Source organism: Hypoxylon trugodes, assembly GCF_022578975.1.
Source record: "Hypoxylon trugodes strain CBS 135444 unplaced genomic scaffold F4822scaffold_12, whole genome shotgun sequence".
Lineage (NCBI taxonomy): Eukaryota > Fungi > Ascomycota > Sordariomycetes > Xylariales > Hypoxylaceae > Hypoxylon > Hypoxylon trugodes.
In genome coordinates, this window is record NW_026250027.1 from 814,381 (window position 1) to 831,560 (window position 17,180).

The window sequence follows — 17,180 nt, forward strand, 5'->3', positions numbered from 1 at the left end:
GAGACTCACTGTAAGTGCCAGGGGTGTTCCATCGCGTCAAGCGAGTTAATGACTATTTGTGCTCCTTTTTGAGCATCTGAGATTAGTAGAACTTGCTGGTTGAGCCCGAAGTCCCAGCTATTATATGAATTGGCTCTGTCGGGTGTGAATTGTTGTTCGAGTACTTTCCAGAGCGTAGCGTTATCTTTTGGGTGTGAGTATGATGTCTATATCTTAGTGTTAGCTAAGTTATCGGCGTTGGAAATGCGCTCCAGGAGAGGGATAGAAGCTTAATTACCTTATTAACAAATATCCGATTGACGTCCTGCGCCTGTCGAAACGCATACTCAATGTGATGCGTATTCGCCTCGCTCACTTCGACCGCAGGTTGCTTGCGCATCGGTACCGGCATATCGAAAGGCATATCGTCACATCCCTCCCACACATCCCCTCTAAGTCCATTATTCTCAACACCGTACGGATTCGACGTATTTCCCGCTACCCCAATGGGTTCATCCGATTTCCGTACATCATTATCTTCTTTTTCTCCTTGCTCATCACCTCGATTTTGATCATGATACTCCAACACCCCCCTAACAGCATACCCACCAGCCTCCAAGCCCTTACTCTCATACGTAGCATAAGGCAAAAAACACGTCCGCGGCACCGAAGCACGCATGTAATACCGTCCCGGTGTCTGATCCGCGGTTATGATAACGGAAACTCGTTTGTCCAAGATTAAGATAGACACCCCGCGCCCCAACTATAGGTTCGATTTCAACGCCGTCGAGTTCGACGATTGTCAAAGTGTGGTTGTCGATGCTGAACCAGTAGGAGAGGAATGATGATGTGTTTATTAGGCGGAGGCGAATTGTTTGTTTGTGGCGGATTTGGGTGGTGGAGAGTTGGCCGTCTGTGCATGGGGGCGAGGAGGAAGGGGAATTGGATGGAGGTGGGAAGGTGGTGGAGGTGACGGAGCAGTCGTATGTGTTTTGGCCGTTGAGGAGGATATTATCTGGGAGGGGCTCGACGCCGGATTCGGTGGGCGCCCATTTTGAGGTTGGTTTGAGGTAGCTTTTTAGTATCTGAATAGTAGTAGTTAGTGAATACTCTTGGAATATACCGTTGAATAATGTCATCCTACAGTAGATCCGTATGTATGATATACATCCGCGACGAAAATGAGTTTCTCGTCATCTATCTTCGGGACCATTTCATCCGGATCACGAATTACCTTAACCTCTTGATTAGCTTTCACTCACACTCTTGAAATATACAATGTACTCACAATAGCTCCGTAAGCCCCATCACTATACTGCACTCCCCGATGCGCATGCCACCAAAACGTGCCCCTTTGATCCCTCGCATGGAACTCATACGTGAAGCTCTCTCCCGGCGGTATGCCGCATTGAGATACACCCGCCACACCATCCATCCACGGTGTCCCCTGTTGGTTTATTCCGTGCCAATGGATTGCCGTGCTACTATTCGCCATGAAGTTATTAACATGCACCCGGATCGTGTCGCCGATATTAGCTTCGATGAGTGGTCGTGGGGATTGTCCGTTGACGAGAACCATGGGTTTGCGGAACCCGTCTGGCGCCGCAAGTGCTTGGGTAATATTGAAGGTATACTCGCGGATCTGGCCTTGTGTATTTGATGTAGCGAAGTCGGTATTGAGGTCGAGCTCGTCCTTATTAATGAGCTTATCTATCGGGACAAACTCAAGATCCTCGAATGCACTGTAATCACCACTATCGTCACCCGACGGCGCCGCAAAGATGGTCTTGTACCATGGAAATCCGAGCTCAAGTCCCACCCCCAATGTTAGTGCCAAAACAAATAGGCATAGAAGCGAAGTGACGAAAGCCCGCAGAGGAATAGTTCTTCGTGGTCGTTCATCTTGAATAGAAAGAGGCAAATCGCTCAGGCTCGCCCGTGCCTTTGATGTCCATATCAAGTCTAAACTGCTCTCGTTGGGTATCATGAGCCCGTTTGAGCTGCTTGAGGAACGACGACCTGATATATTGAGCCATGGTGAAATGAAATGGAATGGGCTGTAACTACCGATTTGGGGAGTTGTTGAAAGTTATCTAATCCTAAGGGGTTATAACAAGGGGGGAAGGGGGGCAGGGAGAAATCCAATACTAGGTATGAGTTGTCGCAGAGCCCTTTTGGTTAGTAAGACATACTATCACAGCTTGACCTAGATACCCCTTAATGAAATAGCCCTTTTCACAGGAGAATACGCAAGATAAGATGAATGTTAAAATTTTAGGGTCTCTCGTGACCCTCTCATTTTTGGTATATTTTATGTACCTAGGTAATCGCAGATTGTTGACGGATAGGGACCAACTATCTTCCGAAGCCAAACCATCCTTTCTTCTGTGACTGAGCCTGTTGTTTTGTCTTTTGCTCGGGCTCAGGAGTGGTGGCGGCGACAGGTTCTTTTCCGGGGTAATCAATGTAGTTCCAGGCGACATCAAAGAATAAAGGTTTGACCGGGATAACATCCATTTTGGGTGGAAAGTCCACGAGATGATTCAAATTCGCACCCCCTTCTGGGTATTCAAATAAACGTTGAACCAATGGAGATCCTCCGTGTGGAGGAACAGTTTCTGCCGCTTTTTGCCGCTGGCTGTCTATTTGAACAATGGCGCGAGTTCGTTGGAGCTCACCTTTTAGAAGATTGTGGAGGAATTGGATATCAGCTTGACGAATTTCTATGTTGCGGGGAGAGGAGTCAGAGGAGGATGCACCGTGCTTTGAAAACAATGCAGCAGATTGCTGGCACTCATCAAATGCATGTTTAGTGAGAACATAAGCATTAGGTGATTGATCAGTCAGGGAATGCGACCGCGCAATAGAGAGGGACCTATTATTAGGTTAGTAAGCATGGAACAGGAGCGTATAGGCAGGAAATATAGGTACTAACTTGAGAGCACGGAAATATTTGGCGGTCGCTTCTAACTGTTCAAGTAACCCTTCATCCGCTGCGACACCGGGGAGTTCCTTAATCGAATCAATGCTCTGCAATGTAGAATCGTAAAGCACCACTTTGTCTTTGAGTCGAGAAATTTTCCTTCCAGTTGGTTCTATCTTTGGTTTTCGAGATGTGGCGTCCTTTTTGGACTTTCGGGTGGTGGTAGGTGCTGAATCCAATAGGGCACCATCGTGTTCTCCGCTTAACACTCGATTGCGACCAATTCTCCAACTGATCATTTGGTAGTTGACCGCTGTGCGCGTTATTTGTAAGCTCTGTATTCGAGGATCATTCTGTGACACGCCCTCTTCCTTTAGTTCATCAATGGCATGTTTGGTAGCGTCGGCTGCATCCTGACTAGCTATAAGTACTTCGTCGTACGCCGCAGCCATTTCTCTTGGCAATGTAACGTCGGATGATGCTAGTTTCTCTTCTAGGAGTGCGGTTGCTGTATCAGTCGAGGCCAGCGCAAGAGCGATCGCTGCATCTTCAATCTTGACTTCTCTAGATCTCCATGTAATAGTCTGGGGTGCATTCGGAGCACCAACTTGGCCTTTCTGCGCATCGGAATCACTTTTCTTCAATAAGTCTGGGGCTAGTTTATTGATTTGTTCGACCAAAGCGGAGTCGGAAGAAGGAAACGCCTTTCTCGCGATTGTTGGTATCGCCAAAGTCCTTGGAACCTTGCTTTGATAGGCAGCATATCGAATAGAAGGGTCGATAGTCTCTGACAGGAGGTCCTTGAAAATATCCCCTCTCATGGATGTAGAAAGCGCTGTGTATATAATACGTGCGGTCGCGTAACTTCGTAGGCATGGCTCCCAACTTTGTTTTTCAAACTGAGTGGCGCCTCGTAACATAGAAGCATATGCACGTGCCTCTAGTATATCAGTATCGCTAGCACCACTAGTAGAGGCGTCGGATAAGACATTGACAAGGGTTTCGGCAGCGCGTGCGCCTTTATCGAGTCTCGATATAATGTGGGAACGGGTTCTCCCTGTAATACCCTTGGTATCGGCGGAGTGGACGGCTTTAAAGCGCATAGCATGTGCCCAAGCTCGCTCGGCTGTCAATAATTGGAGGTGGAGATACCTCGATTCGGTCAGCTATAAGATTCTAGTAGGTGGCTATGCGCATACTCATGGTTTTCCGACAGCTTCTCGGCTGAGATGGGTTCTTTCTTGCTAAACTTTCCCCGGTTTCTAGTCACAATGTTCAACCTTTTTCGACAGTTGTGTAGCTTCTTGGCTAGTTGTTTGTGGTAGGTGTTATAATCTCCATAGAGGAGGGCCTGGTTTCTCGCAGAAACCACGAAATTGGTGATATCCATGGTGTTCCAGCTGATCGTGGCCTAGTCGAGGCCTTGAAGCGGCGATGGCGAGATTAAATTGGTTGTTAGGACGTAAGAGTGGAAGAGTGGAAGGTGAGAAGAAAGTAAAGATGGTTACTAGTGGTGGGGTTTTGGAATATTAACGTGGGGTTAACTAAATTTTGTCACCTGTGGCTGGCTGGCCTGGTAAGGAAGCAGCTGTTCATGTCCCACTTTATAGGTATAGTTTGGGTAGTATCCCACTAAAATACCTAGGTAACCTGATGCTTATGGCTATAGGTGGGTCCCGATTAGCGAACCCATAGCTTTTTTTTCTTAAGATACGCCAGAACGCCGAGAAAATCTATGCTTCAATTCATCATCGCCGTCTTTTCTCTCTTTGAACAGTGCAAACGATATTGTCCCCCCAACGGGCCTCGCTCGTCATAACGTAAGGAGGTTAATATGGTGTATATATTTCTGCTAAATCACCTCCTTCTTAATTACATATGAACTACCTAGATTTAGAACTTTTACGAGTAGGTCGTACTCCATTATTCACACGTCTTCTTCAAGTATTCCGAAAGATCAACAAGCTTTTACTTATACTCACATATCTCGCTACTAGTTCAAAGCATGTCTTGAAACTTCGAATAACCAGGCAAATCGTCGCCGTTTCGAACCATCGATTGTTATGTGAGGTGTGGTCGTATACGGCGTACTCCCCCGATGCTCGAGAAGACAGCCGCCAGTTTGGAACCCTGCGGCTTCCAGCGAGTAGTTCCTGGCGCAACACAGTCCTTACGAAGTACGAGACAGCTTCATAATACCTTTTGGCAGCATGGCGCTGCTGGTCTTGAGCTTACCGCCACTTGGCAAGCTTTAATGCACGGTACCTTGGATATTCCTAGCTCGGCCTCTAACCAGACCCAAAGCTCGACTCTAAACGCTTCGACATTCCTTCTCGACTTCCTATACCCAAGAGGGGCTATTGCGCTCGGACGTCGATTAACTCGAACCAATCTCGCATCATCTAGCTGTTCTAACAGTCTCGTTCATAGACAGCGCTTCGAAAAGCCTTCGCCTTGTCTATATGCCTCCTCATCCTCTCGTCGTAAAAAGCAAGCCGACAACAAAACAACCAACGTAGCTAGCGGCCAGAAGTCACACAAACATAGTAGCAGCAATGCTACCGGTGGATCCGGCGCCACGGATCTAGAAGATGTCGATGTGAAGGAAACGGATAAGATATCGAATACCGTTAGAGAGGATCCTGCTAAGGCGGTTGATACACAAATACACGAGATACCGGGGGGGTCCAATACCACCGTCAACGGCTCGAATCATTCGACCACGGATGGCCACCATTCTGTGACGCTCAAAATTCTACTAAACAGTACCAGTGACGACCCCGAAGATGTCTGGTATCATTATACAGAGTTGGATGAATCGTCGCAAGCAGTTCACATACACCAAGTTTTAGTTTATCTTGCGCAAAGTGGTCGAATTTCCGATTCGTGGAAGATCTCGGAGCTATTTCATAAGTTGCCTTCGTCCCAATGGACGAACCAAGTTTTCGTCGCGGGTGTTACCGCCGAAATTAATCTACAGAATGTCGAACGAGCGCTTGAGGTATTTGTTAAAGGGCTAGAGTATGGTTATCTCGATGAACTTTTCCTAGTCGACGCCTTGGATTTGATACTTGCTAGCGCCTTGCGATCTTCTACACCAGAATCGTTAAAAAGGTTATGGAAGCATTACCCTGCTATGGCTGCACGATGGGATTTCGCAGGTATTACATCGCAATTGAAACAGGTTGCTCTAGTACCTGGACTGGCTACAAAAGCTCTTGAATTCGAGACGCGTGAGCGAGTGGAATTAGAAGATCCCGAGGGCGGGGAGCTTGGTCGGGAAGCGCTTGATGCCCTCCAGAGGATTTTAGTTCGAAGAGCGCTTCCCTCGTGTGCCGACGATCTAGTAATTCCTCTTCTCGATTTAACGAAAGATTCCTACGCCTTTGAAGAGTTTCTGTGCGGAACCACCTCCAGGGGCAAGCAAAATCTCGCGATTGAAGTGTATGCGGCCTATCGCGACTTACCAGGGAGCAGACCCAGCCATGATGTCCTTCATGAAATGTTCCAGGCGTACAAACGCCTGCGCGCACCAATGTCACTAAAATACGACGGGCTTCAGGAGGTATGGAATGATTGGTATAATTTTCATGGTATTCCTCCTCATAAAGCATTTCAGAAACATTTGTCATTCTACGCAGCTCGAGGAGATGTGGGTAGAGTCTACGAGCTTTGGATCGGGCTTATGGAACAACACCGTGATAACCCGTATGTTTCACAATTTCAAGCTGACGACATATTTGCGCATTTACTTCAGGTTCATGCCGTTCAAGGTGAATTTGCAGAGGCGCAGCGCATTTTCGACGATATACGGTGGAAATTTCGCATTGAACCAACCACTTACTGCTGGAACATTCTCCTCAATGCCTATGTGAAGGCCGGCGACTATGAAGGCGCCATATCTGTTTTTGAAGGGATTGTTGCGGTGGGGAAATCAGACGCATATAGTTTTGGGACGATGATGCAAATGGCCGGTGATAGAGGAGATTTAGGGCTCGCAACCGACATATATCGACAAAGTCGACGCAACCAGATACCAGCATCCAGCGCCATATTTGGCAGCCTCATCGATGCGTATTGTCGTAATGACCACCCAAAGGCAGCTGAGGACCTCTGCCTTAACGCAGTTAAAAAAGGAATTTTCGAAACTCGGATATGGAATAACCTGCTATCGTACCATGCCACTCGTCGAGATCTTGGCAACATCAATAGAATTCTCGACGTCATGGCCGAAAAGGGCGTTCCTTACGACTCATTTACTTACTTACAGTTGCTCCGAGGCCTGGCCTTATGCCGGCAGTCAAGTCATGCTCTTAGCTTGCTTGCAGTAGCACTGAAGGACAAAGTTTTCGAAGCCACCGCCGAGCATTTTCACATCGTCATGAGTGCTTTACTCATAACTGGAGAGCCTGGACCAGTCCGTCGCCTTCACAAGTTGATGCAAGATGAAGGGTTCCCCACATCATCTCACAGTCTATTCCGACTGACACAGGCACTTGCTCAATGGAAGAAATTTGCTCCACAATTACGATCGCGTGCGACCGCAACGGAATGGGTAGGCAAAGCGTTCCGTTCATTCACCAATATATATGGCCTAGAAGATCGAAACGTACTAAAAAGGCTATCACCGCCGCTTCCTAGGCCCAGTTCGGCGGGCGAGCTATTAGGACAGGGCATTGAAAAATATCATTTTAGTACTATGGTTGAAATGTTGACTCAACTAAAAGACTTTTTCCGAGCCCGTGAGCTCGCCGATCTATACGTATATCTCTTTAAAGGTCGACAAGAATCGGATAACGTTCTACCTGTGAGAATGCTCAATTCTGTCATGCTCGCGAATCTTTACGAAAAGAAATACGATGAGGTTAGCGAGACGTGGAACGTCCTCTTTGAAACTGCAAAGAAAGAGAGTAAGTCAGCCGACTACACCGAGGGTTTGCCGCATACGCCGAAAGTCTCAGCTAGATACCGTTATGTCCTATCAGATGGTCTAGCGGTCATGCAGAAAATGCTATTAATCAAGGGAGATGCCAACGGTCTCATCAGTCTAGTACGAGAGATTCGAGAGGCAGGATTCGAGATAGATAGCAAGAATTGGAACTATTACGTTCAAGTTCTTGTCAAGATGAAGAAATTTGAAGAGTCATTTAGGACATGCGAAAAGATGCTTATGCCAAATTGGACTGGTTGGTACGTAGCGCGTGCCAGAGAGACCCTCCAGGGCAATCTATCTCTTGACGCGCGCCGTATGGGATCCACTCCCCGGCATCTTCGACCGATCGCTACCACACTATATCATCTCGCACGAGGCTATATGGAGCTTGATCGGGTTTCCCCTTTCTCCGCCGATGCGGCTAAACAAAAGGGGTCTATAGAAAGACATTGCGTACAAGTGGTCCGAGCCATCAAGTCTATGTCACGGGTGTACTCGAATCTAGAGAACCAAATTTTGGGTGAAGAAGATTTCTTCAAGGATGCTGAGGCCGATGCGGACGAGCATGACCTTGATTTGGCACCTAATGAAAAAGACAGCACACTCGGAATCTGATCACCTTGTACAGAGACGCTTGTCAGATGTTATACATGTAACACTATCTACTAGGTACCTAGATCGGATATATGCCCCTGCAAATACCACTTAGACTATTAAATATGAATGACCAACTCATCAATTACATAGGTACCATGAATTTGGAAATGTCAATATTAACTACCTGCACTGTTAGTTTCTGCATCCCCCACGGATGTCAGGGATACGTTATAGGCATGATCCACTAGGTCCCCAGCTAGTTACCAGTTATAGTCCAGTATGGAACGGCCTCCGATCTAGTCAATTTCCCCCGGACTCTTGACTAAAAGGCGCGACTGTGTAAAACAGCCACCAACAACCAAATTATTTCAGTATTTGATGCCCATTATCATACAACAGGGTATAAAATTAATAATTATATAAATGCGTTCTCATCCCATATTAACCAGAACTCCAAAACCTACAATTTCACTTAAGAGGTTTCAAGTCGCAGTTCAAGATGACGCTTCCGTTTCCGCACCCCACGAGTTTACTCCCGCCAGGTTTTGCGATATACCGGTGTACGCCGGGGGATGTTCCGAGTATGGTGGATGTTTGGTGAGTTTGTGTATCTGCATCTTATAATTTTTATGTTTTGGGTTTACTAATATTAGATTGTAGTAAGTCTTTCTTATCTCGTTTCATTTTATCTCTATATATACAGTCATGACGTGCACATAAATATTAACAACGATTCAAGTTACGAAGGCTTTCCCCGCCGGTTCCCCCTTTACGTATTGGTGGTCGCCATCTCTCGAGGTAATGCAGACATGGCATACTACTCGCATCCGTAGCCGCTTCGCAGATCCAAATACGCAGCAATTCAAAGTCGTCGATGAAACTACGGGAAAACCCGTCGCGTTCGCGAAGTGGGACCCGCCGAAGTCTATGAAGGGGTTGAAGCACGGATTCGTGACATATGATAATGAAGGGAAAGTTGTAGAACAAACCGCAAAAAGTGAGGGGAGGGAGAAAGAGGAGAATAAAGCGCCGCCACCAATCCTAGAGGCCCCGAAGGGTGCGGATGAGGCACTATACCAGGAGTTTTTCGAGGCGTTGAAGACGATGGGGAAGAAGTGGAATACGGATGAGAAATTAGGTATATGGATGATCCCCTATTTTTACATGGTACTATTTTCGCGTACATATCGCTCACAAAAAACAGTCCTTTCCGTAATATGCACGGATCCAGCCTACCACGGCCGAGGTATCGGAGCGGCCCTCGCGAACAGTGTCCTCACCATCGCCGACACTGAAAAGGTCTCTGCTTATCTGGAAGCGTTACCATTAGCTGTGCCACTATACCGTCGTCTCGGTTTTGAGCCGGTTGATCACTTGGAATTTGATATTACGAGGGCTGGTATGGAAGGAACTGCTTTATTAACTATTATGGTACGGGAACCGAAGAGTCCTAATTAAGATAAGAATATAGAAGTGGTCGAAATGGTAAGGGGATAGAAGAAACGGGGTAAACTGAATCGATTCAACGTGTTTCGGTTACCCTTGTGAGGAAGCAAGGTTGGTAGTTTAAAGTGACACAGAAAATGAATTAGAACTACTTCGTGTACGAGGCATGACATGCGTTCAATAGAGACCATTCCCCCGAATTACAGACGAATCCTATAACCTGTTCCTGTTTCTATACACTTTCCTCTAGATAGATTTGGAGCTTTGTAATAGATTATAGAGTATCATTGGTCTATGAATCTTGTGTGTAACTGTCGGCGCAAAACGAATACATACCCTCTTTTCTCCAAGCTAACCGTGTTATCTCACCAAAATAGCATCTATCATATTGCGCTGCAACTATTCTCGGTCACCTTCCTAGGAAATCACTTTATTATTGATAGAATTTCGACAATCTGTGTAATTTGCCAAGAAGCACGCAAACCCGCAGGAGCAGAGAACCTAATCCTAGCTGCTAGCAACCGTTCTTGTGTACATATTCATATATATGTGCGACATTGTTATGATAAAATAGGAAATAGAAGGTGAAGGGCGTTGGAAGACGTAAGGAGGACGAAAAGACGCATGCGCTGTACACCACAACATAATCCTCCGGTACTGCACTGGTGTGTAGTACGAACGCAGCAGTTGCTCCAACAACTATAGCAGGTAGAAGCACAGCAGCTAACCGTCTTCTCGGGAATTTGTTGTTCATTTATCGCTTTCCTACTTGCGTCCTGGCCATGCGAAAGACGCAAGTAGGTTGCCTATGATATCTCGCCAGCCGGCGTTCGCATCCTCCCGTCGCCTAGAGGCATTCGTTCAAGACCCCTATCCGCCACCATACGGAAGCCCGCAGGCGTTACACTGCCGTGGTTACACGTTTGGGAGCTGTTCTTATTGTGTTGATGTAAGGAGTCATATGCGATGTCCTTCATACTTGGGCTAGGCTTGGCGATAATGTGCTTTTCAGCTTCTGGGTAGCTACATTTAAGATCAAACATTAGCTTCATGCGAATATTTGACTCATTATAATACGATGCCAGCGCCTGGAGATAGATGTGGTTCAAGCGAGGGTGTTTCAAGACAGAATCTGCTAGCCTTAGGTTACACAGCTACGCAAATGCGCATCTGGCAAAGTCCGATGTTCAATATAAGGCAAGACTCTGCGAAAGCTGAAAATCTGAAGTGTATCGTCCAAACACCCAGTACCACGATGGCCGAGTACTATAATAATTGCCGCTTTCGGATGTGATTCTATATGCGATTGCGAAACGTGCCTTGTGTAAGGGAGAAGTCAATAAATATCCAGATATTAACAAGCATTGTCGGCATCATCGGTAGTGAGTAAGCAAGCAACCCTTTATATTCATGCATTTAATCAATTGGGTTGATGAGACTCATGATGAAGTCCGTATGATCGTCAGGTCTGACAGCTGAACGGCAGATTCAGGGGTTGAAGCGGTCAGGAGTGGTTCGTACGCAGGTTCCGGAAAAAAAATGTCGTTACTGGCTGCATTGCTGGCCACGTCGCATTTGTGATCTTGTTTTGAAGCGTTGCTAAGATTATGGGATCTACTGTTAAGTGGTATATCGAACAGGTTAATGGCGACATCTACCTCTTCCATACATAACTTGGCATTGCTGTTAAATGAAATGATGAATGACGATAAGCCCTGGGATTATAGGTAAGATACTAGATCGGGTACCCATTACCCACCAACCGTGCGTCCCGTCGGCGTATTTTCAAACCCCCGACTTTAGTGCTGGCCACATATGTCGGTGGCTGATCCGGGGGTACTTTCAGCAGCTATAACTGCTATAACTGCTATAACTCCGCTCATTGGGCATTTGTTTCATTTGAAACACGTCCAAGAAGATAGGTTGTGGGCATTATTAGACCTGTGCCCCACGCAGACAATAAGGTAGTTATTGAGTCAGTGGCTTGAAGACGCGTTGCTCACTGCCAGCTCAGAGGCGGTAACCCCTGTAATATAACATTCGAATAGGCGACGGAGTACAGCAGTATGCAGAAACATTTACAGGGGTTAGCTTCTAACCTGAATTGAAGCTTGGTAACCTGTCTCTATTTGATCGGCGATTCAAGCTGGATGTGTCGACCGTAGGGGTGAATATTTTGAAACGAAAGGGGTCAGGGGTCCTGTGCATTTTCTTCCATGTACTCGGCCATTGGGACAAAAAGAGCAATCAAAAGCTGCCAAAGTAAGATCCTCTCAAATGAATTTGCAATAATAAATTCTAATGGTTGGAAGCGATTGCACCATCACCCCGGGTCCGTCTAATATAGACAAGTAGGCCGTGATACTTGTAGTAACAACGCCACGAAAGAATATAGGTATTGTCTAATTAGGCGGTTCCTGCTGAATGATAACCCCTACAAATACCATAAGTACAGCTGCATAAGCAAGTGTACCCGCAAAGACCTGGTCTCCTTTATCGACAACGAGCGCAAGGAGTAACCCGAAGATTGTTATAGCTACCGTTGAAGCCCCCAAGTCAAAGATTAGGTCCCTCTTTACCATATTGGTCCAACCAAGAATGCGGAGCCTAGTAATGCTAGACCGATCCGCACTATGAGCGCCCGTCGCAACAGACTTTGGACACCGGCGTTCCGAGTCCCTCCGATAGGAACGGGTTCTCCGTCTTGGGGGTCTTTCTCCCAAGGACCAGTAGGTAATGGATGTTTCTGTTCTATTTCTTTGAAATCTTTAATTCTTTTTTCGGCCTTGACTATCGAGGCGACCAGGTGCACGCCGTCTTGGTATCGCTCGGATGAGGCGATGAACATATCGTATCGTTTTTGCGTAGCATCAGTCATGTATTCGTAGTCGCGAACAGCTTGTACTGTAATCCATCTCTTAGCGACGCTTTACCTATTACTCAGGGTAGATACATACTGTACATCTTCAGCTTTGATTCCATATCATTTAACCTCCCCCGCGTGGCGTCCCAATTCACTGTGTTCTGTCTCGTCTGGTCAAATCTCAGCTGTACACCGATATCAATAAGGTCGATCTGTAGAGCTTTCATATATATCCTTTGCATTTCGGCGAAGCTAGCGCGAAACCCCAATCCTCTGCCTGGTACCGATGGTGTTTTCCCATACATTTTATATACCAGCCGGATTATAAAGTCTCCTATAGCCCATCTCGGCGAGACAAGTGTAACTAGATTTTCATGGTGTTGCATGTATGCCTTTTTCCACGACTCGCAACTAGCCATTCCAGTCCTTTGTTCCGCTGCGTTTCGAGCAATGTCAGCCATATTTGTAAATTTAGCAGTATCTAGCTATATTTTATAATGTCGATATATATAGGGATAATTGTTAGAATAACCTAATGCTCTAAGAGCATTAAGTCCCCAGGAAGGCGCACAATTAGTATTTTCTTTTAAGAGGGGGAATGTCACCATGCGAGGCAGGCTGTGGCCCGCCTACCACATTGAGATGCATGTGGCTAGCTGAAGGGCTTGGATTATATATACCTAGCTAGCTATATAATCTGCAAGCAAAGCGGGTACCTAGTTAGCGAATTTCCTAGGACATCACCACAGTACGATCCAATTTACAAGGCAACGGGTCAACCCATTACTATGGCGGCCCCAGCCCCGACATCAATTAAGCTTACAATAACACGAGAGGATAACCGTGAGGATAACCGACGGCTTCGTTTCTCCTATGAAAACAACGATACGAAAGAGTGTCATCTGACATCGATCAAAAAATGGCAGGCGACGCAGCCCGACTCGGAAATCCTAACAATATACGATGGAAACGAGCGTGATTTTTTAATCGAATGCGAAAACAACCGAGTTGAAGGCAACACGACGAGCTGGATAATTCAAACTCCCAGTGTCAAGATGGCCAGAAAATTATCCAAAAACATTATTTTAATAAAAGGCAGAATCCCGAGATCGCCATATGTGCCGCTGCTCAAGGAACATAAAATAAATGACTGGGAGGACATGTTAGGAACGAAATTAGAGTACCGCCCTGCACAGTCTAGCACAAGACGTAGTTAGCTCCAGGCACTCACCTAGGCATGTAGACTGTATGCGAGAGCAGCTTATCGCTGGTTTGAATGCTACCCGGATGAGGTTCAAAGAAGGATCGAAGAGGTATGTTCGTGGGCAGGGCATTGGTATTAACATGAGTAGGCCACAATGAGCACGCGGGTACTATTGTCCTTGGTGATCAAGATGCCTTCTAAAATGTACTGAATTGCACGAAAGCAATTTAAATACTTGGGTATCATTGGATGGAGGGGTAATACAAGATCACATTTGCGACCTACATTTGCCCGAATCTGCTAAACATCATAAGAGTAGTTTAGATCTGGCATTAGATAGTACCACCGACTTCTTAGCTTCATGGATTCAATAGAGTCTGTAAGGCGGGCTCGATACAAGCGCGACTCTGTTATGTCTTTCAAGGGTTGGATTTATTGTCGTTTGGGAGTCTTAAGTGGGCGGCGATACAGGATTCCACATCTTGAAACGGCGCGATGAGTTGTAAGCGATCCGCCGCTAATCTCATCAATTAAAAATCTTGATAATACATAATCATCCCATGCGTAATATGTTGGCCTTACGGACCCTTGATCAATGTTAGCATGGAAATTTTGGGTTGACGCGATCCATTGGTACTCGGGTAAGAAAGGATTGGATGAACTATGTGATGATAAAACTCAATACTGCTGATGTCTTAATTTTTTTCTCTTTAGATATAATATTGTGTATGGGTTTCATGGCAAACATGTTACTTTCGGGATTGGTGGGGATCAGCTCAGGGGGTAGAATCCCCATACCCCAGCTCGCGGGCAGATACTACAACGGGAATATGAGGAAATCGACCGAAAGCTTTCCAGTTTCATAACGAAATATAGTCGGAAACTAGTAAATGAACATCAAAATCTTAGAAATAAAAGGAAAAGAAGCTTAATACCGCATCGTCTAGACACGTCTGTAAGTCACGCGCTTACGTGTGCTTCTAGAAAGACTGACGAATAAGTAGCGTGATGTCAGCAAGGTAAACCCATTTAATTCCTTGAAAAGGTACGAAGAATTCGATCTGAATGGGTAATCTGTCTGAATCGTTTCGTGGCTGAATGAGAGCAGACCATGTTCAACTTGAAACACGTTTTAGCGGCCCTTTTAGGTACCGCGCTTGATTCGGCCCTGACTCGTCCTGGGGCCCCCTTGTCCGTTAAATCAGATCAACGCTGGGATTGCAATTGCGTGGCTGCGCAGGCAGGGCAGACTGGCAGGATACCGGAAAAATCCGCCACTGGAGAATAATTAAAGAAAATCCAATGTCAAATGATCGACAACGAGCAAACAAGGAAGAAGAAAAACCTGACTGCAAGTAGAATAATCAAGGTATATCCGTATAGAGAAATAAGACGTTCGAATCTCAAGTTGAGGGTATAGGGTGAGCTTTTTGGAGCTTTACTTAACTTGGCCAAGCCGGCAGACGCTACTGAGAGCTTTGGGAGCTTGCGATTGTTCCATCGGTCTACCGTGTGTGACAGAATAATGGCAATAGGTGTTCTTCTCGGGTTGGTGCAGCTGGGAGAGATTCCAACGAAGCCACTGAATGCCATGGTATGCGGAGAATGGCATTGATGGGGCTCTTTGTAGTGCCGATCATTTGCTACTGGGCTAGACCGCCTCTAAGCAAGGTACCAAGACTTTGCACGTAGCACGAATTCCACCACGTTCCTTGTACGTATCATATCGTATGTATACCTCTTATACATATACATGTATAGAAGATGGCGTAACGTTGGTTTAATTTTGGCGTTGGCTGTAAGCAATGTAATGTGAATGTTCATATGCAAAACTGGTTGTTTGCAAATTAGCATATGAAAAATAGACTAAGACGAAGGCATAATGTTTCCGAGAGCAACGCATGAATCGTGTTGTATGTAAATGTTGTTAGGCTCATAGCCTACTTAGACATGTTACTGGCTGAGTTGTCGGGTGGGAGTCCGTACCTTTTATTATAGCCGCTGAGGAGAAAGGAGGAGTAGGAGGAGGATGTGACTAAGGGGTAAAGGATGTGTACATAGGATGATTAGGCCATTCTTGTTAGTCGATTTTGTTAGGGAATCAGCTAACGCAGGACGGATCAGATTGGGATATCGCCACGAGGGATGGGGTTCATAAGATTATTCTAAACTCTGATGTGACTGCCATCCCTAACCTTTTTATTCTAATTTGCTCTCATTCATAAAAATAGGAGGCGACGTTAAAATGACGGATTTGGCTTCGTCTGATGCAGCTGGAAGCTTAAATAATTTAACTTTTCAATCAATGGAACAGTTGAATCAGGGCTGAGGTCTTCCAAGTACCTACCTAAGTATTCTCGTAACGAGTCACTTTAACTAAAGCCAGGGGTTACAGGCTCATGTGGAGACCGAGCCGATAAACCGAATTGGTTAAAATGATTAAAATGACGGTCTTATGATACTCAGGTAAGTCGCATCAACTCATACAATCCTTCAAATTCTAGAAAGTGAAATTATAATACTATATTATTGACATCCCTTTCTTCTATTTCCTTTCCTAAACCTTCCTTTATATTGAATGTCAAACCTATAGGCCAATGAGGATCAAGTATTGTTATTTAAGTCCCAAACCAAGACAATCCATCAGCCAAACATTCTGAACGTTAATAGAATATTATGGAGAAGGACATGTACGTGTGTTTGTTGATATACCTAGTCTTGTAGGCTGAGCTGGGATACCTATTTGACATTTGAATAAAAACCAATCTAGTAAGTTTAATTACGTATATTCATGTTCTACCTACACGTATGAATGTATCTATTTATGCGACTTGTCAATCATAAATGGATGTTTTCTCTTTTTACTCATGTCGAGGACAACGACTGTAGGTATAACGTACGTTCAATCAGATTACAGCATACAATACATCTGTGTACTTCTGTACTAGGTTCGATTGTCCAATAACGTTATACTCTACGTGGACTAGCGTCGAGTAACAAGAGAAGGAGTACCTAACCCGTCCGTCCCACTTCTGGTAATAAGGGTCCATCTTCTGAGACGACTTGGTTAGGTGCTAGGTACTAGGTGGTAGGTACAAGACTGGGACTGGGGGGGGGGGGGGGGGGGCGCCCCCCCCCCCCCCAGCCCCCCCCCGGGGCTACTTTGTGGCTAATCCTAATCCCAAAACCCCGCCCCGGCCGCATGTCACGCGGGGGGGGGGGGGGGGGGTTCCCC

The 17,180-nt window shown here is 45.9% G+C and overlaps 5 protein-coding genes across 5 annotated transcripts; 2 read left to right on the forward strand and 3 right to left on the reverse strand.

Annotated features, from left to right (window-relative positions):
• Positions 1-466: 466 nt before the first annotated feature.
• Positions 467-2,150, reverse strand: F4822DRAFT_93689 (Cupredoxin). Its single transcript, XM_051464187.1, has 3 exons — positions 1,268-2,150; positions 1,124-1,213; positions 467-1,064 (listed from the first exon to the last, which is right to left on the reverse strand). Exons 1-3 carry the CDS (start codon positions 1,964-1,966, stop codon positions 609-611), a joined length of 1,245 nt encoding a protein of 414 aa, XP_051308911.1. The 5' UTR covers positions 1,967-2,150; the 3' UTR covers positions 467-608.
• Positions 2,151-4,402, reverse strand: F4822DRAFT_93688 (uncharacterized protein). The gene is made up of 3 exons (XM_051464186.1): positions 4,102-4,402; positions 2,915-4,054; positions 2,151-2,854 (listed from the first exon to the last, which is right to left on the reverse strand). The coding sequence occupies exons 1-3, from the start codon at positions 4,290-4,292 to the stop codon at positions 2,335-2,337; spliced, it is 1,851 nt and encodes a 616-aa protein (XP_051308912.1). The 5' UTR covers positions 4,293-4,402; the 3' UTR covers positions 2,151-2,334.
• Positions 4,403-4,627: 225 nt separating this feature from the next.
• On the forward strand, positions 4,628-8,578 carry F4822DRAFT_422263 (uncharacterized protein). Its single transcript, XM_051459877.1, has 2 exons — positions 4,628-4,810; positions 4,900-8,578. Exon 2 carries the CDS (start codon positions 5,001-5,003, stop codon positions 8,448-8,450), a length of 3,450 nt encoding a protein of 1,149 aa, XP_051308913.1. The 5' UTR covers positions 4,628-4,810; positions 4,900-5,000; the 3' UTR covers positions 8,451-8,578.
• A 353-nt stretch (positions 8,579-8,931) lies between these two features.
• F4822DRAFT_435069 (acyl-CoA N-acyltransferase) lies at positions 8,932-9,890 on the forward strand (the record flags this gene model as incomplete). Its single annotated transcript, XM_051462118.1, has 4 exons — positions 8,932-9,029; positions 9,093-9,109; positions 9,172-9,570; positions 9,637-9,890. 4 exons carry the CDS (start codon positions 8,932-8,934, stop codon positions 9,888-9,890), a joined length of 768 nt encoding a protein of 255 aa, XP_051308914.1.
• A 2,203-nt stretch (positions 9,891-12,093) lies between these two features.
• Positions 12,094-13,409, reverse strand: F4822DRAFT_93817 (uncharacterized protein). The gene is made up of 2 exons (XM_051464189.1): positions 12,836-13,409; positions 12,094-12,782 (listed from the first exon to the last, which is right to left on the reverse strand). The coding sequence occupies exons 1-2, from the start codon at positions 13,200-13,202 to the stop codon at positions 12,454-12,456; spliced, it is 696 nt and encodes a 231-aa protein (XP_051308915.1). The 5' UTR covers positions 13,203-13,409; the 3' UTR covers positions 12,094-12,453.
• Between the last annotated feature and the right edge of the window lie 3,771 nt (positions 13,410-17,180).